An 18,581-nucleotide genomic window follows, 5' to 3' on the forward strand; every position below is an offset into this window, starting at 1 on the left:
ACTCATGTATTGTCTTAACTACCTGTATTTCTTCGTATGTGTCTAAATGGAAAGCAACATAATGTTCACCGTTCTCTGAGAACAAAATTCCTAATACCTAAAAATGGTAATAATAATAAAAAAAAGACAAGCAGGGTTTAGGAAATTTATTTTAGGGCAACTGCTAGATTTATTTTAAGCCCTACGCTTAAAAATAAATCTAATTCACATGACTTAAAATGCTGGAGCCAAGAAAAGTCACTGCAAAGGCATTTAATGAGATACCTGGTTTGTCTAGTTGTCTTTGCTATGATTTTTGTATAAACCAAAAACGTCCTATCTTGATATATACAGTGGATTTTACATCTAAATATTTCTTGTATTTAATAAATTAAAAATAGAAATAGACATTTTTTTCAAACCATATAAGATTTTCCTAACCTCTGACTCACATCGTAAGGTTGGTGGACTGTTCAGATGCTGTACGATGCTTCTTACCCCGATGCTTTTTGGTTCATCTGTAGCATTTTCCATCATGGGGTAAAAGATCCACATTTTCTATTTCTAGTGATCCTTAATTTGATTTCTGAGCAAAAATAAAGTTTGATTAGAAATACATTAAGGTAGATTTCCTGCTGAAACCAGTGAAGAACATAACTTTATCAGCGGGGGTGAGTGACAAATCTTTCACCTTTCCTCACATCACAGTCAGTGAAGCAACGAACTAGGAGAAATGCCTATTATTCTCATGTCCTACGTCAGTTCTGATAAAAATCACACTTACGTTTCACTGAATGTTTTGACATTGAAACGACAGCATTACATGTCCAGGAGAGAACTACAGTGGGGGTGTTAATGAAGTAAGAGAACTAATACGAATGACTTAAAAATATTGTTTTTTTTCTAAGAGATTATTTTCCTTTAAAAAAATTAAATTGAGCTTGACTTCTATTGACTGTACCTTCCGGAGTCAATATTTTATGGCTCCCCTGACACACACGCCTGGCGTGGGAGGGTTGAGCGCTTCGAAACTTTCCCAGTGAATTGTAAATGGGTTCAAGGCTAGGGCTCCAGAGGGCTATCCATGGAGTACCACCGAAAACCAAACGCCGCTAAATGCTGGTACCTGCCCACGAAAAGGCTTCCTGCCTAAAGAAGAACGTATCACCCCATCCTGACAGTAACAAGAACAAGCACTATCTCCTCGTCAGAAGTCTCTGGACTTGCTACAACCCAGAGGAAACAGAGCTGGGGCATCTGCCGGGACAGCGACCAGAAGCAGCCAGAGCTCCGCCTCTGTCCGGACCTCCAAGGCGGCTCCAGAGCCCTGCAAGGCTCCTCAGAGCCGGCCAAGGCTCGGACCCTACCGGCAGCTGCTTACCCCACGTCTGCTCCTCCCGGCGGTCCGCCTTCTCCGCCCGCCTGCCCGCAAGGCCCCGCCCACCTCACCGCCCCGCCCCGCCCTGCGGAGGCGACACCGTGCGCGCGCGCGCGCGGGGTCCCGGCTGGTTCCCCTTCCGAGCGTCCGCGCCCCGCATGCGCAGTCTGCGCCGGCGGTCTCCGTTTGTTTGAACAGGAAGGCGGACATATTAGTCCCTCTCGGCCCCCCTCGCCCCACCCCCCCAGGCATTCGCCGCCGCGACTCGCCCTTTCCCCGGCTGGGACCGCAGCCCCTCCCAGGAGCTCCCCCATCAGCAGCCGCCGGGACCCAACTATCGTCTTCCTCTTCGCCCGCTCTCCAGCCTTTCCTCTGCTAAGTCTCCATCGGGCATCGACCTCGCCCTGCCCCACCGGACACCGTAGCAGCAGCCCCAGCAGCGACGGGACAAAATGGGAGAGTGAGGCTGTCCCGCGGGGACCAGCTCGTGGCCGAGACTGATCGGTGCGTCGGGCCGGGCCGAGTAGAGCCGGGGACGCGGGGCTAGACCGTCTACAGCGCCTCTGAGCGGAGCGGGCCCGGCCCGTGGCCCGAGCGGCGGCCGCAGCTGGCACAGCTCCTCACCCGCCCTTCGCTTTCGCCTTTCCTCTTCTCCCTCCCTTGTTGCCCCGAGGGAGTCTCCACCCTGCTTTTCTTTCTCTCCCCGCTCCTGCCCATCTCGGGACGGGGACCCCTCCATGGCGACGGCGGCCGGGGCCCGCTAGGCTGAAGCACCTCGTCGGAGCGACGAGGCTGGTGGCGACGGCGCTGTCGGCTGTCGTGAGGGGCTGCCGGGTGGGATGCGACTTTGGGCGTCCGAGCGGCTGTGGGTCGCTGTTGCCCCCGGCCCGGGGTCTGGAGAGCGGAGGTCCCCTCAGTGAGGGGAAGAAGGGGGAACCGGGCGCACCTGGTGACCCTGAGGTTCCGGCTCCTCCGCCCTGCGGCTGCGAACCCACCGCGGAGGAAGTTGGTTGAAATTTCTTTCCGCTGCTGGTGCTGGTACGAGGGCATTGTCACAGCAGCAGCAACATGTCGACTGGGGACAGTTTTGAGACTCGATTTGAAAAAATCGACAACCTGCTGCGGGATCCCAAATCGGAAGTGAATTCGGATTGTTTGCTGGTGAGTAGCGCTGTTCTCTTTTGCTCGTCTGGGGTTTTGCATGTCTTTCCTTCCTCTTGCATTACTCTGGTTCGCTGCAAAAGAAAGTCTCAGGTGTGCATAATCGTCTTGGAAAACGCTGGATTTCTGTTTCCCGAAGAATCTTGGAGTACCATTAACATCTCATGGCATGGTCCTATTTGCCATTTGACTGGCTCTGTACTAACTACTCTCTGAACTTTTAATTCTGACTCAGTTCATGAGTACCCGAAAGATACTTACAAACTGCTATTGCAGGCATCCTATAAAAAGTTATTACGTCAGAGTTACTGCAACGTATGTAGTTTGTTGAATGGCGATCGTAGTAATACTAATCTTTTTGATCAGTTTGACAGTTAAATTGAAAAGACTTTGCTTTTTTTTTTTTTTTTTTTGCGATTTAGCTCCTAGGCGTTTAGTTTTTAGCCTTGAAAGTGACAACGGATAATTGATATTGAGCAAGTGATTTTTGAGCCAAAATTTCATAGGTGATTTGAGTTTGAAGGAACTTTTGGCTAAACTATTGTAAAAACCCAAGATAATTGGTCTTAGGCCATTACAATGTTAACTTATTATATTATTGGTTACAAAAGTACTGACCATACAGTTATTGTAACTGTCTTTTTGGTGGTGTGGCACTTAACATTGTCACTTTTAAAACATTCTAAAGAGGGTTTTATGACATGAAAAACCAAAATCCCATTTTAAAAATAGTTAAGTGGTTGATAACCTACAGTTCTCTGTAAATAATTGGAATTCTTAGGTTTGATACATTTCCTCTGTAAACGAGTTTCTGAACAACTAAGGGTTATATAGTATTTCTCTTTTAGTCCAAACAAAACCACAAAATCTCTACAAATAAGGTTTCAGGGAGTACGTATATGGACGGGATTTCACAAAGTCTTCGGTGAAATAATGTTAGAGATGCTCAATTTTGGGAATTAAGATTAAGGAAACAAAATAATACCACTCAAAGAAATAATACAATTCAAAAATCCCATCTTGAATCAAAGGAAAATTAATGTAGATTGTTTAAAATTAACGTGCATATTTTTCCACGTGTATGGACTTTACAAGAAGCTTCCCAAAGCTTTCAGAATTATTCTAAGCATCCCTGACCAGGAAATAAGAGTATTGTGGGTTATTAGAAATGTCTTATCACATTATGGATGCTCTTCATATTGAGAAATAGTAAAGAAGGTTGATGCACAATGGATTTTAAAACATTTTATTAAACGAGATAAGTGGAAGGAATTAGAATATATCTGTCTAGTAAGGATTTCTATAACTTCTAAGAAGTCTGATTTATCTTTTAATATTTATCCAGTTTTCATGTATTTTTGAGTTTATTTTGCTTTTTGATCTCCTTATTACATGAGATGGTGTTATAGGGAGGGTTTTGTAGCTTTCTTTTTTTATTTTAATCATCTTCCAGCCTCTTGCTATAGCTTCATTTGTTGGGGACCTTTATTTAGATGTGGAGGATACAAGGAAATATAAGTCATGGACTCTTTCCCCGAGAGTCCAATCTATTTAATGGAAGACAAAACCTTATCTCACATATATACACAGAAACAAAGCCAAACACTTCACAGATTGAGAAATGTGATAAATTCCAGATGATTGTTTAGATAATGTATGATCTTGGAAATTGAGAGGGAGAAGTCACTGTGAATTGAGAGAGCCAAAGTATGTTTCATGATGGATGGATAGGATTTAGATAGAGGGTACTCAGGAGGAGTGGAGGATAACGTGAATAGAGGATAGAGACATGACTGGCTATGACAGGTTTGGGGAAACAAGGAAGATAAGGTTGGAAGGAAGGATTAGGGTTAGACTGTGGAGGATTTGATTGGTAGGCCAAGGATTTTGGACTGCCTTTACAATGTTGTGGCTGTTAAATATTTATAAATAAGACCGTGCTAGGATGAATGAAGAAGATGAATCTAGTGTGTGGAAGATGGGTTAGCATGGGAAAAGATTGGAGAGATGGTGAGATTGGATGGTTTTAAAAAATTATTATTGTAATAGTCCAGAAATGATTGAAGCCCAAAATTGGGGCATGAGAATGAGAAAAGAAGAATTAATGGAACTTTATTGGCAGGCTTGGGGAAAAGAAGGGGAACCAAAGAGAGAGGCAGTAGTCAGATGACCCTGAAAAAGTTGAGCCTGGATTATAGGGAGAATGGTAAAAATAGCAAAGTCAGGTTTGGAAATTGCTTGGCTTTGAAGGCCTACAGATAAATTCAATTTTAGATTTGTTGTATTTGAGGGGATAGTGGAACAATCATGAGGAAATGACCTGTAGACTGTTAGAGATACAGAACTGAGCTCATAATTACAGATAATGATTTGGAAGTCATTTGCACAAAGGTGCAAGTTGATACAATAAAGGGAGAAACAGTGGAGGGAAAACAGGGTGAAAGATGAAGGTTGAACAAGGAGGAAGAGTGGAGGAAGTAAGCAATCAAGGCCTCTAGAGTTAGGACAGCCAGGTATCATGGAGGCCAACACTTCTAAAGCAACATTTTGAAGAAGAGAATAGTCAACAGACACATTTGGTTGTTTTTTTCCCCTTGAAATCTTATTATCTTGTCCCCTTTTAATGTTTAGTTCCACAGCTGTTTATTGATAGCTGTTACTGAAATTTTATTAGCCTATCAATCTGAACTTGGTAAAGACTGAATTTTCCTTTTTTTTCTGAGATGGAATCTCACTCTGTTGCCCAGGCTGGAGTGCAGTGGTGCCATCTTGTCTCACTGCAACCTCCGCCTCCCAGGTTCAGGTGATGCTCCTGCCTTAGCCCCCGTGAGTAGTTGAGATTACAGGCTAATTTCCGTATTTTTAGTAGAGATGGGGTTTCATGTTGGCCAGGCTGGTCTTGTACTCCTGACCCCAAGTAATCCGCCCTCCTCGGCCTCCCAGAGTGCTGGGATTACAGGTGTGAGCCACCGTGCCTGGCCCAAGACTGAATTTCCTTTGGAGACAAAAAGTCCTTTTTTCCGGTTTTGTAGTATCTAGCATGAATTTTCTTTGCATGATGTCTTATGTTTAACATTGAGCATTCATTCATTCATTCATTCTGTCATTCAGAGTGACCTATCAGTTGACTTCAACTTTTTCAGTGAGTTTGTTCTTGTTCTCCCCTATCTGGACTTTGGACCTCTCATATATTATAGGAGCAAAACTCCTTTTACATTGGTTGCCTTTCTATATTATTTTGACTTTTGCTGATTTGTTTAACTGATACTTACTTATTAGTGTGTATTATGTGCCACAGGCAATTTAGTTCTAGGATTTTTTTTGTAATCCCAAAAATAAGGTTTTCAAATTGTTTCTTCTCTACCTCCTTTACTAGATTCATGCTTAGAAATGGAAACTTCCAAATCTTTTGGTTTCAGAAGTTTGCTGATGTATGTCCTTTTAACTACCTTACCCACTAAACAGCTTTTTTGTTGAGACACTAATGATGAATAGCATCTGTAATCTGAAATTTGAAATTCGAAGTGCTCAAAATCTGAAACTTTTTGAGTACTGACATGATGCCGCAAGTGGAAAATTCCACACCTGACCTTGTGCAATGGGTTGCAGTCAAAACTTTGTTTCATGCACAAAATTATTAAAATATTGCATAAAATGACCTTCAGGTTGTTTGTGTAAGGTATATATGAAACGTAAATGAATTTCTTATTTAGACTTGTCCCCATCCCCATGGTATCTTAGTATATGCAAATATTTTAAAATCTGAAAAAGTATGCAGTCTGAAACACTTCTAGTCCCTAGCATATTAAACAAGGGATACTCAACCTGCAGTAGTTTAGAATAATGTAGCTGGAAGAACTCTGATAAGTGGGTATCCAACCTTTTCTGGAACACCTATAATTTTTTTCAAGGACTAAGTAAGTTCAGTCTTCATATATATATAAATGCTAAAATAGTCTGCAAATATTAAGATATATTATGATAACCATTCGCTTGTTTCCTAAAGCATTCAAATTAGTCAACTTTGCTTTTCTGTAAGTCATATTCTTTCCAGTGTCCTAATGGTTGTCTTTCTTACTGTCCATGTTACAGTTTATAAGGATTATCGGGAGCTATTTCCCTTTTTCTGACTTCCTTATCTTCTAATTATTTTGTCTAGGGCCTGTAATAATTTCTCAGTGATTTTGAGTACCCTTGAAAACAGAGTAAGGGATAGAGTTTAGTTAAGTCTGTTTAATCTTTGCAGAGGAAAAGATGCTTATAATTTGTAAATTAAAAAGGAAAAACAAGGCCGGGTACAGTGGCTCATGCCTGTAATCCCAGCACTTCGGGAGGCCAAGGCAGGCGAATAGCTTGAGCCCAGGAGTTCGAGAGCAGCTTGAGCAACATGATGAAACCCTGTTTCTACCAAAAATGCAAAAAGTTAGCCAGGCGTAATGGTATGCGCCTCTGGTCCCAGCTTCTGAAAGACTGAGGCCAGAGAACTGCTTGAGCCTAGGATGGGGAGGTTGCAATGAGCCGAGATTGTGCCACTGCATTCCAGCCTGGGCAACACAGTGAGAACCTGTCTTAAAAAAAAAGGAAAAACAAAAGTGGTTGGGAGGGTTATGGATATATTTGTTTTGAAGTTTGACATACTTTTCATGAAAATACAGCTATCTTCCTTGTAGCGTATTTATTAGCACACTGCTTCACGATGCCAGTTAAGAACATGACCTTTCCACTTTTCTTCTGGCTGGTGGAGGTGTAGCAACGGGTGAGTGGAGGAGATGGAAGGGAACCAATATTAGTCGAACAGTGCATGTTGACTTCTAACACTGTGCCGTTCCTTTTGTACATGTTTGTCACTACTATTTGTCATTAGGGAGTTGTTCAGAATGTGGAAGATAAACGTAAATGAAATTTCTAGTGTTAGTATTTGAGTTTTTCTTCCTTTAAATTATCTTCCTGGGCTCTCTTGACCTAGTGCTTTCCCATCTTTTCATTCTTTTTTTCTTTGCCTCAATCTTTGGCCTATAATACTTATCTTTGTCTTCACTCTCTTGGAGAATTCATCCATTCTTACAGCTTCAATTACTATTATCTCTATGCACATGATACCCAAATCTTTATTTTTAGTCTTTTGTTCCAAACCCTAAATATCTGACTGCCTTGTAAGCATCTCTACTTGGGTGTCATGTTAGTCTCAAATCCCTCATATTCCAAAATAGGCTTCCTCCCATAAACTTACCTGTTTTGTCATTAAGTCAACTATTGTCCCTGTCACTAAACTGGAATTTTTGTTGTGAACTTTTTTGACAGTGTTAGTCCACACATTGGGTTATTACAGCAGATTTTGGGTAGCATTTTAGAATCTAGATTATTGCTGTCTAATTCCCGGTACGCCTTGCCAGTTGAACTGATCAGTTTTGGAGATATATTACTCTTGGAATGAAAAGACCTGAGGTCATTAAATCTTTAGCCTCAAAGTTGTATCTCTGCCAGTGTTCCTAATTTGTGTGTTAATAGGTGTTATTAGTATCAATTGCATATCTGGTTAGTTTGGACCAGACTTTTTTAGATGTTAGTATGTTGAAGGAACTTCTTTAAAAAAAAAACAAGTTACTCTCCTAATTCATTTTTATTCATTCAGCAAATCTTTGTATAGGGCCTAAACTTGGATTGAAATCTAGGCTCTGCCATGTATTTGCTGAAATATTTTAGGGGGTTATTTTAACCTGCCAATGCTATTTCATCTTCAGAAAAATAAGAGGGGATAAAAGTACTAGACTGTTGTAAGAATTGAATAATACAGTCAAAACAACTATCACAGCATTTGGTATTTAGTAAGCAATTGTAATATGTCATATTTATAGTATTTCTGTTAGATACTAGTCAGTGTGCTCAGTCTAGAAGTTGATATTTATTGTCTTCTCTAAGTGCAGAGTAATTTATCTAGCACCTCAAACTGCTCATAAATTCATAATCTAGCTGTGCATTATTGACGTCTAAGCCAATTGTAACTGAAAATTGAGACATTTATTAATAGATAGATTGAATAAATGGGGAGGATCTTTTACAGACTGTTTGTTTAGTCATGATTTATAACGTGGTATCTACTTTGTGCCAAGGGTTTAGTTGGATATAAAAGGCAATTGGGAACTAATTGATGGAGATTGAGTTGTTATCTTGTTCTCTTTCTGTATGTATCTTTTATGCTTTCAGTATGTGTTCTGTAAATAGGCCCTCTTGCACTACAGCCACCCTGTGGGTGTGTAGAGAGGTGGCTCAGAGTAACAGCTGAGATATGAATTGGTTAATTCATTAATCTTTTGAGTCAGAAATGTTTTTAATCTAGAAGAAGGAACTACATGTAAAATTTTATATTGAACAAAGAGTAAATTCTCAGTTTTAGATTAGACTTTGCATAACTTTACACTAGTTTTACTTCATGATTGTAAGTTTTGGTGTTATGGATATATGGTGAAAACTGCAGATTCTATTATGATAATTGATAGAAAAACCCACTTACCAGGAAATATTACATATAGAGTTCTATCTATCTATGGATATATGGTGAAAACTGCAGATTCTATTATGATAATTGATAGAAAAACCCACTTACCAGGAAATATTACATATAGAGTTCTATTGCTGAAGATAATCCAATAGCTCTACTTCTCCATTCTCATCCCCACTAAAAAGGGGGCATATCCATTTAGTTTAAGTCCACAGTATAGCTGTTGGATACAACACACATGTGTTCAAGAAGATGAACAGATAGTACCGCAATTCACAATGGAAAGTATTTATTCTTAAAAATATGCCATTAGTGTGGTGTTGTGAAAATAACACTGGACTGAAAATTCAGAGCATAGTCTTGTTTTACTGTTAACTCTCTGTGTGACGAAGTACATCATTTTTCTTATCTAACGTTCAGTTTCCCTATTTGTAGAACAAAGTGTTGGACCAGATAATTGCTGATGTCCCTTGTATCTCTGAAAATTCTATGATAGGCCTGGCACGGTGGCTCACGCCTGTAATTTGGAGGCCAAGGTGCATGTATCCCTTGAGCCCAGGAGTTTGAGACCGGCCTGGGCGACATAGAGAGACCTCAGCTCTACAAAAAAAATTAAAATATTACCTGGGTGTTGTGGCTTCCACCTGTAGTCTCAGCTACTTGGGAGATTGAGGTAGCAAGATTGCTTGAGCCCAGGAGGTTGAGGCTGCAATGAGCCATGTTGGTGCCACTGCACTCTAGCCTGGTTGTCAAAGTGAGACTGTGTCTCAAATAAATAAATAAATAAATAAATAAATAAAATAAAAATTCTATGAGACTTTGTTTATTACACTTCAATTAAAACTTCAAAAAATTGTCATTGATTTATTATTTAAGAAATAAAAAACAGTTAAATGATGTTGGGGTAGAAATGTAAGATTGTCAGCCAATTGTAGTAAGTGCAGTTTTTGGAACTAGTTCCTAAATTAATTTCAATAATTATATTTGGCATTAGTTTTTGAATTTGTGACTTATGTTCATAACTGTAGAGGTTTGTACTTTTTGAACAGAGGAAGTATAATTTTCCATTTGTTTATCTATTAAGATGTAAAGATATAGTTTTCTTCTCTAGTATACTTGCCCTCTCTGTTTGGGATTATGAAATATAGAGTATATTTTTATTACAGTTCCTAAACAATAGGAAGGTAGATGTTCAAATTAACGTCCAAAGTCTGATATCTCAGGGAGGTGAGAGGTTATCTTATACTTGTGTTATATTTTTAAGGGTAAGCCAACCTGTGCCCTCTTAGTTGATCCTTACTTCTGATACCAGATTTTTGGCAAGAAATTGAAAATTTTCTCAGATTGTTGTCTTGAACTACTTTTTTTTTTTTTTTTTTTTTTGAGACAGGGTCTGGCCCTGTCACCCAGGCTGAAGTGTGGTGGCACTATCTCAGCTCACTGCAGCCTCCACCTCCTGAGCTCAAGCCATCCTTCTGCCTCATCCTCTTGAGTAACTGGGACTACAGGCATGTGTCACCATGCCTGGCTAATTTTTGTATTGTTTTTGGTCGAGATGGGGTTTTGCCATGTTGCACAGGCTGGTCTCAAGCGAGCCATTGGCCTCAGCCTCCCAAAGTGCTAGGATTACAGGCGTGAGCCACAGCACCCATCCCTCAAACTAATTTTGAAACAGTGCACTGTAATTAACTTTCCTTTTTCTCTTTTCTGTTACTCATTCATTCATTCATTTGACAGATGTTTATTTGGTGTATACTGTGTGCTAGGAATTCTGCTATGCAATGGAACACCATGGTGAATAAAAACAAACATGCCCCACTTTCATGGAATTTATAGTGTCAGGAAAAGGATTAATTAAATGTCTATCACACTAAGATAGGTGTGGGGTAAGGTGAAGGGCAGGTAAGAGATGTGATCATGACTTTCCTTTAAGGTTTGGTTTTCTTGTAGTAAAGCCGTTAAGTGTATAGTTTTCAGATATGAGGCTGTAGATTGTCTATCAGATCCACTTGAGGCACTTGTTAAAAATGGAACCTGGGATCTTGCCTAGACAAACAAAATCACAATGTTTTGGGATGATTCTTAGGATTTGCATGAGATGTGAATTCTTAGACACACTCAAGTTTGAAAACTGTAGTTACAGTGGAAAGTGTGAATTTTCATTCTGTTTGGTAATTTTATAATGAAAAATTTCTTTTTTTTTTTTTTTTTTTGAGACGGAGTCTCGCTGTGTCTCCCAGGCTGAAGTGCAGTGGCGTGATCTCGGCTCACTGCAAGCTCCGCCTCCCGGGCTCACGCCATTCTCCCGCCTCAGCCTCCCAAGTAGCTGGGACTACAGGCGCCCGCCACCACGCCCGGCTAGTTTTTTGTATTTTTAGTAGAGACGGGGTTTCACCATGTTAGCCAGGATAGTCTCGATCTCCTGACCTCGTGATCCACCCGCCTCGGCCTCCCAAAGTGCTGGGATTACAGGCTTGAGCCACCGTGCGCGGCCTATAATGAAAAATTTCAAACGTACACAGAAGTAGGGAAAATAGGATGGTGAACTCCTGTTACTCAGATTTTGCAGTTTTCAAAATGTCATCACATTTGATTTCATTAATCACCCTTTTTCTTACCAAAATATTTTAAAGTAAATTCCATATATTGTGATTTCATCCTTACATACTTCAATAAGCATCTTTGAAAAAAAAAAAAGACATTTTCTTACATAATCATAATGGCCATTATCATGCCTAGCAAAATTAAAAGTGCTTTGGTATCATTAATTCCCAGTTTATATTCAGATTTCTCTGATGGTCTAAAACAGTGTCTATTTTACAGTTGCTTTATTAGAATCGGGATCCAAAGTCCAAATGTTGCTTTTCTTTGGTTAGGTCCTTTAAGAGTCTTTTAAGTCTCTTCTTAATATAGAGAAATCTCATTCCCCCAACTTCTCCAATTCCCCTCCCCCTGCGTGTTGAAGGAACTAGGTCAGGGGTACTATACAGGACCTTGTTTTACATTCTGGATTTTTCTTTTTACTTTCCTGATGATATAATTTAACTTCTTCCTGTATTTTCCATATTTCCTATAGTAGGTAGATCTAAAAGCTTACTTATTTCAGATTTCTAGTCAGCGGTACTTAATAGATTGTATTTTCTTTGCTTCACACGGAGGTGCATAATGTCTGGCTGGCCTGTGGTGATGCTAAGGTTGATCATTCTGTTCAGGTGGCATCAGTCTGTGGTAACTTCCTGTAAGAATCCTTCATTAACCTTTCATCTAATGGTTCCATTCATTCATGATCTTTAGCTGAATCCCTGTTATTTCATTAGGGAATAGCAAAATAATGATTTTCTAATTCTGTTATTCCTTTTACATTTATTAACTGTAATTCTTCTGTTAAAAGTAGAACTTTTACATATTAATATCAACTAGGGCTGTATGTTTACCGTGAAATACAATTCATGAAATACAGGATGAATGCTTCAATATTTTCCTTAATTGCCACTTTTTATAGCAAGGTACTTTGGAGACTTATTATGGTAGATATGCCACGAACTGGGTAATTTGAGGGAAGTTTAAGTAAAGGACTGTTTACAAAGGTGTAGATAGTATTTAAGGAAGCCAGTAGGGACAGTGCAGTGCTCTGTGACTGGCCACAGTGAGGAAGGGAGTTGCGATCGCCTCTAGGCCAGCAGGAACAAGGGAAGAGGAGAACAGCTGAGGGCAGCTCTATGGAAGAGAGCTCCCTGACAGGCAGTGTGGTTTCAAGTTAAAGAGGAGCTTGTTGATCAGATATTAAGGGAGGCAGAGGAATATATCCCCTACCCTTATTCTCCTCTCTCCCTACATACAGTCTCCTTCTGAGGTCTCCCATTACCTGAAAAGCTAATATGCATAAGAGCCTGTTGATATGATCCATGTGAGCCACAAACAAGACATAACCAACATTTATTTATTTATTTCTCTCTCTGTCTTTTTTGTTTTGTTTTTTATTTTTGGCATCATTATAAACACATTTAAAAATACTTTTGGTGTGTTTCAGTCAATATATGTCATCCTTGCTGATACTCAGCTTGTTCTGTCTTTGGCTAATGGGGGCTTCTTCAGGTTGATTCTCTTGTTATTTGTATATGACTCTAATTATCTTTGATAGAGCGTCCTTGTTTTTTTTTTTTTGCTGCAATGAGGTACTCAGGCTCATCTTGTACATTTCTTGCCTCAGACTTGGAAATCAGCCATTCCTCCAGGAAACTCTTTCCTTTTGGTGGGGAATGCTACTCTTTACTACTGGTTGAAATTGTTTCTTGTCCTTGTTCAGTGAACAGAGCTATGATGTTTTATTTTTGAAAAGAAGAAAAAGTGCTTTATACTGATTATTTCACCAACTTCACGTCAGTTAGACTCTTTCATTTTAGGTTTTCCCCCCTCCATACTTAAAAAGTGCTTTCTTTTTGATTTAATTTTTTTGTGTGTGTATGTGAAACATTTACATGCTTTTTGGTTGGTTTGGGTTTTTTTGTTTTTGTTTTTGTTTTGAGACGGTCTTGCTGTGTCGCCCAGGCTGGAGTGCGGTGGCACCATCTCGGCTCGCTGCAACCTCCACCCCTGCAGTTTCCAGCAATTCTTCTGACTCAGTCTCCCGAGTAGCTGGGACTACAGGCATGTGCCACCATGCCCGGCTAATTTTTGTATTTTTAGTAGAGGCAGGGTTTTGCCATGTTGACCAGGCTGGTCTTGAACTCCTGAGCTCACGTGATCTGCCTGCCTCAGCCTCCCAAAGTGTTGGGATTACAGGCATGAGCCACTATGAAAACAGGCCTGGCTTGTTTTTTGAGACAGGGTCTTGCTCTGTCGCCCAGGCTGGAGTGCAGTGGCATGATCACGGTTCACTGCAGCCTCTTCCTCCTGGGCTCAAGCGATTCTCTCACTTCAGTCTCCTGAGCAGCTGGGACTATAGGCACGTGCTACCACGCCTGGCTAATTTTAAAAATGTTTTGTAGAGATGGGATCTTGTGGTGTTGCCTAGGCCAAGATCAAATGCTTAGCCTCCCAAAGTGTTGGGATTAAAGGTGTGAGCTGCTGTGCCAGGCCCATTTACGTGGTTTGAAAGTTAAAACTATACAGGATATATTCAGAATATTCTTACTTTGATCCACGTCTCTCTACCCTGTTCTTTTCCCTTTACTCTTTCTTTTGATTTGACATTTCAGTGTTTATTCTTATAAATATAAGCAAATATATATCCATATACAGATATACATAGATATATACATAGATATGTTTATATTCTTTTTTTATCACTTTTTTACACAAAAAGTAGCATGCTACATATTGGGGTGTGATTTTCCTCATTCCTTTTTGCAGCTGCATCCTGTTCCATTTTGTGGGTGTTAGCATTGTTTATTCAGTCTCATGGATGGACATCTGAGTTGTTTATGCTATTAGTAACTTTGCTCATGAGTCTTTTTTTTTTTTTTTTGAGACGGAGTCTCGCTCTGTTGCCCAGGCTGGAGTGCAGTGGCGCAATCTCCACTCACTGCAAGCTCCGCCTCCCGGGTTCACGCCATTCTCCTGCCTCAGCCTCCTGTGTGGCTGGGACTACAGGCGCCGCCACCACGCCCGGCTAATTTTTGTATTTTTAGTAGAGACGAGGTTTCACTGTGTTAGCCAGGATGGTCTCGATCTCCTAACCTCGTGATCCGCCCATCTTGGCCTCCCAAAGTGCTGGGATTACAGGCGTGAGCCACCGCGCCCGGCCTCATAAGTCATTTTATATTTTTAGCAGTGTGTCTTTGGAGTAGATTCCTAGAAGTGAGATTGCTGGGTCGAAGACACGTGCATATATAATTTTGCTCACTGTTAAAATATTCTCCCTCTCCTAAGAGTTGTGCTATTTTACATTTCCACTAGTAATATATGAGATTGTCTGTTGTCTTCACCAACAATATGTTGTAAGACTTTTGAATTTTTGTCCGTTTAATAGGTGACAAGTGGTATCTCAGTATAATTTTAATTTTATTTTCTATTTTTTCTATTCTGATGTAAATTTTGATTTCTGTTCTTCTCGTGTAAGGTTTTTTTTGCAATTTTTCATGTTTTAGACTTTGCTTCTGCATTTTGTTACTTTGCCGCACAATTTTTAAATGTCTCCAAATTATCAATCTTTTTTTGCTTCAAAATTTTGAATCATAGTTAGAAAGGTTTCCCTTATGTCCAGATTATAAAGGAATTCATCCATATTTTCTCTGATACTTATGTTTTTTTCCGTTTTTACTTTGACATCTATTTGGAATTTATCATGTATGGTAAATTTTGAGATACATCCAATTTTATCTTTATTCAATAAATGGCTATCTGGTTATCTCCACAGCATTTATTTTAAAATGCGTGTGTTTATTGGTCGGCAATGCCACTTTCTTCATATATTAAATTTCCATGTGTACTTGGGATTATTTCTAAACCTTCTGTTCTGTTGGTCTCTGTTGCTTTTTCATGTGCTAGTACCACACTGTGTCAATTATAAAGGCTTTCTGATATCTCTTCAGCTTTTAAAATATCTAGTAGGGCCATCTCCACCCCTGCCCTCCCATGCACATGCACCGTCATATTGAAGTGCATGGGTGTTTGTTTTTTTTTGGGATAACTAGCTTCCAACCCTGGCTTTGTTGTTTACTAGCCCTTGGTCCTTGGACAGTTTACTAAAGCACAGTGATACCCATTTATCCCATCTCTGAAATGGGATGATGATGCCTACCTTATACTGTTGTAAGGATTACATGACACCAGCAGAACTGCCTTGTCAGGTATCTGTCAACCTTGTAGATAGTTAATATATACACCAATTTCTAAGAATATAGGCCTGGTATATATATCGTTCACTATATATAGTGAAGGAAAAACTGAACTAGGAATCTAAAGCCCTGAATTCTACTCTTGATTCTGTAAACTGAAAAATTGTGTTGCCTTAGATGGATAAATACCCTCTTTCTGAACCTTGGTTTTATTTAAGAGTATAATGCAAAATTCACTCATCAAAACCATCTCCAAGTTAATTTGTCTTTAAATAAGAGTTTATTTAAATTCTCAACCTCTTCAAGAAGTTATAGATATATGCTTCTATTTGTTCTTCCTTTTTTTTTTTTTTTGAGGCAGAGTCTTGCTCTGTCACCCAGACTGGAGTACAGTGTGGCCTGTTCTCGGCTCACTGCAAACACCGCCTCCCAGGTTCGAGTGATTCTCCTGTCTCAGCATCCCGAGTAGCTGGGATTACAGGTGTGTGCCACCACGCCTGGCTAATTTTTGTATTTTTAGTAGAGACGGGGTTTCACTGTGTTGGCCAGTCTGGTATCGAACTCCTGACCTCAGTGATCTGCTTGCCTCAGCCTCCCAAAGTGCTGGGATAACAGGAGTGAACTACCGTACTTAGCCCTTCTATTTGTTCTTTAAATGATTGCTTGAATTTTATTTTCATAACAGAAAGAAAAATAAAATGTTTCTCTGATTTTTATCATCTACCCTAAAAGTATTTCCTCATCTCATCCTGATTCTATTTCTTCTGATCATTTCTGATAGGCTCTTAGTTAGGGAGGCAGTGTGACATAGTAGTTAAGAGCGTGAATTCTGGAGTCATACTGGGATTTTTGACTCCCACCCAGGTTAGCCACTTGTTAGCCCTGTGACTCTGGGTAAAGTTCTTAAGAGGAACTCAAACACATCACCTTCAAATAAGATTAATCATAGACCCTCCTAGAACTCTTAAGAATATTAAACGTGATAATGCATGTAAGTGCTTTGCAGAGTTCCCAACATTTAGTAGATGTTAGCTGTTTTTAATCATCATTGTCATTATACATCCTTATGATTTGTCCTTGGGAAAAACTACTTTTGATCTAAGTGGATTATAATCTACCTCCCAGCTCTGCAGGCCAGGTTTTTATGTAGTTGTGTAATCTTGGACAAGTTACCTAACTTTTTTGAGTCTGAATATGTTTTAATCTGCAAAATGAGAATCATGATAATACATCATAGGTTTTAATTAGGAGGATTAAATGAAATAATTGATAGGTGGTGCCATAGTTACATACAAGTATTAGTAGTTAATTCTTTTCCTCGGTTTACTTTTATAGTATAGGCTTGATGAAGGTTCCACTATAGGCAAAAGTACTACTTGGGGGTAAAGTAGAGTGGGATACTTTATTTGAAATGTTCCCTGAATCTGATCTGATCTTTTTGTTACTGCTGTGCGTAACCCAAATCCAAATTTTCAACCCAACATTCTTGGATTTGTGGGACAGCCTAGCAGCTTCCCAATATAATCTATACTACATCTTTTTCTTAACTTTAGTGCTTTTTGTCATGTGGTCTCAGTGTACCCGTTTATTTAGTCTTTATTCCCAGCATTTCCCAAAATAGACTGTGCTCCACTGGATTTTCTTGCTTTCTGTAGTGTCTCACCTACTCTTTCCTACTTTTGCTATCATATTTCCGGGACCTACCTTTCCCGCATGTCCTCCTCACACAATTTTCTCATCTTTGTAGTCTGACATAAATCACAGCTGTGTTAAACTGTTTTCTTTTTTGAACTCTTGTAGTCTCATGAAATTTAGAAATTGATCATAGCTGTCTTGTATAGGGCTATTTTGTTTGTTAATCTTACCTAATGAGAATTCCTTGAGGGCTAAGCACAGTAATTCTAGACATCAGTGTTCAGTAGTACTTGATTGTTGTGAGTGATTATCTCCCCTTTCCCCGTTCCCTTGTTTTTTTCCCGTTCTTTCTCTGAATTAGTTGATCATAGCTATGTGGTATAGGGCTATCTTGTTTGTTAAACTTACCTAATGAGAATTCCTTGTGGGCTAAGCGCAACAATTCTAGACATCAGTGTTCAATAATGCTCATTAATTGTTGTGAATGATTATCTCCCCGATTTCCATTCCCTTGTTCTTTCGCTTTCTTTCTCTGAATTATTTAGGACTCTTTCAGTTGTAAGTGATAGAACCCAACATAAATATTTGTAGACAGGCTGTGCATGGTGGCTCACACCTGTAATCCCAGCACTTTGGGAGGCTGAGGCAGGCAGATCACCTGAGGTCAGGAGTTCAAGACCAGCCTGGCAAACATGGTGAAACCTCGTCTCTACTGAAAAAACAAAAGTTAGCCGGGCGTGGTGGCGGGCGCCTGTAGTCCCAGCCACCACTTTGGGAGGCTGAGACCGGAGAATTGCTTGAACCCGGGGGTGCAGAGGTTGCAGTGAGCCAAGATTGTGCCACTGCACTCCAGCCTGTGTGACAGAGCGAGACTGTGTCTCAAAAAAAAGAATATGGCCGGGCGCGGTGGCTCACGCCTGTAATCCCAGCACTTTGGGAGGCCGAGGTGGGTGGATCACGAGGTCAGCAGATCGAGGCCATACCGGCTAACACGGTGAAACCCCGTCTCTACTAAAAATACGAAAAAAAAAAAATTAGCCCGGCGTGGTGGCAGGCGCCTGTAGTCCCAGCTACTCGGGAGACTGAGGCAGGAGAATGGCGTGAACCCCGGAGGCGGAGCTTGCAGTGAGCCGAGATTGCGCCACTGCAC

At 40.3% G+C, this 18,581-nt stretch overlaps 1 protein-coding gene across 3 annotated transcripts in view; it reads left to right on the forward strand.

Moving 5' to 3' along the window:
* The first annotated feature begins 1,521 nt into the window (after positions 1-1,521).
* ROCK1 (Rho associated coiled-coil containing protein kinase 1) overlaps positions 1,522-18,581 on the forward strand; it is a 157,439-nt gene continuing 140,379 nt past the window's right edge. For all 3 annotated transcript variants that reach the window (XR_012427275.1, XM_005587067.3, XM_005587068.4), the window contains exon 1: positions 1,522-2,518. Coding sequence is in view for 2 of the 3 variants with exons in the window: in XM_005587067.3 (XP_005587124.1) it covers positions 2,426-2,518 (93 nt within the window). In the remaining variant the exon portion in view is untranslated. The remainder of the gene's footprint in view (positions 2,519-18,581) is intronic.

Source organism: Macaca fascicularis, chromosome 18, assembly GCF_037993035.2.
Source record: "Macaca fascicularis isolate 582-1 chromosome 18, T2T-MFA8v1.1".
Taxonomy (NCBI): Eukaryota; Metazoa; Chordata; class Mammalia; order Primates; family Cercopithecidae; genus Macaca; species Macaca fascicularis.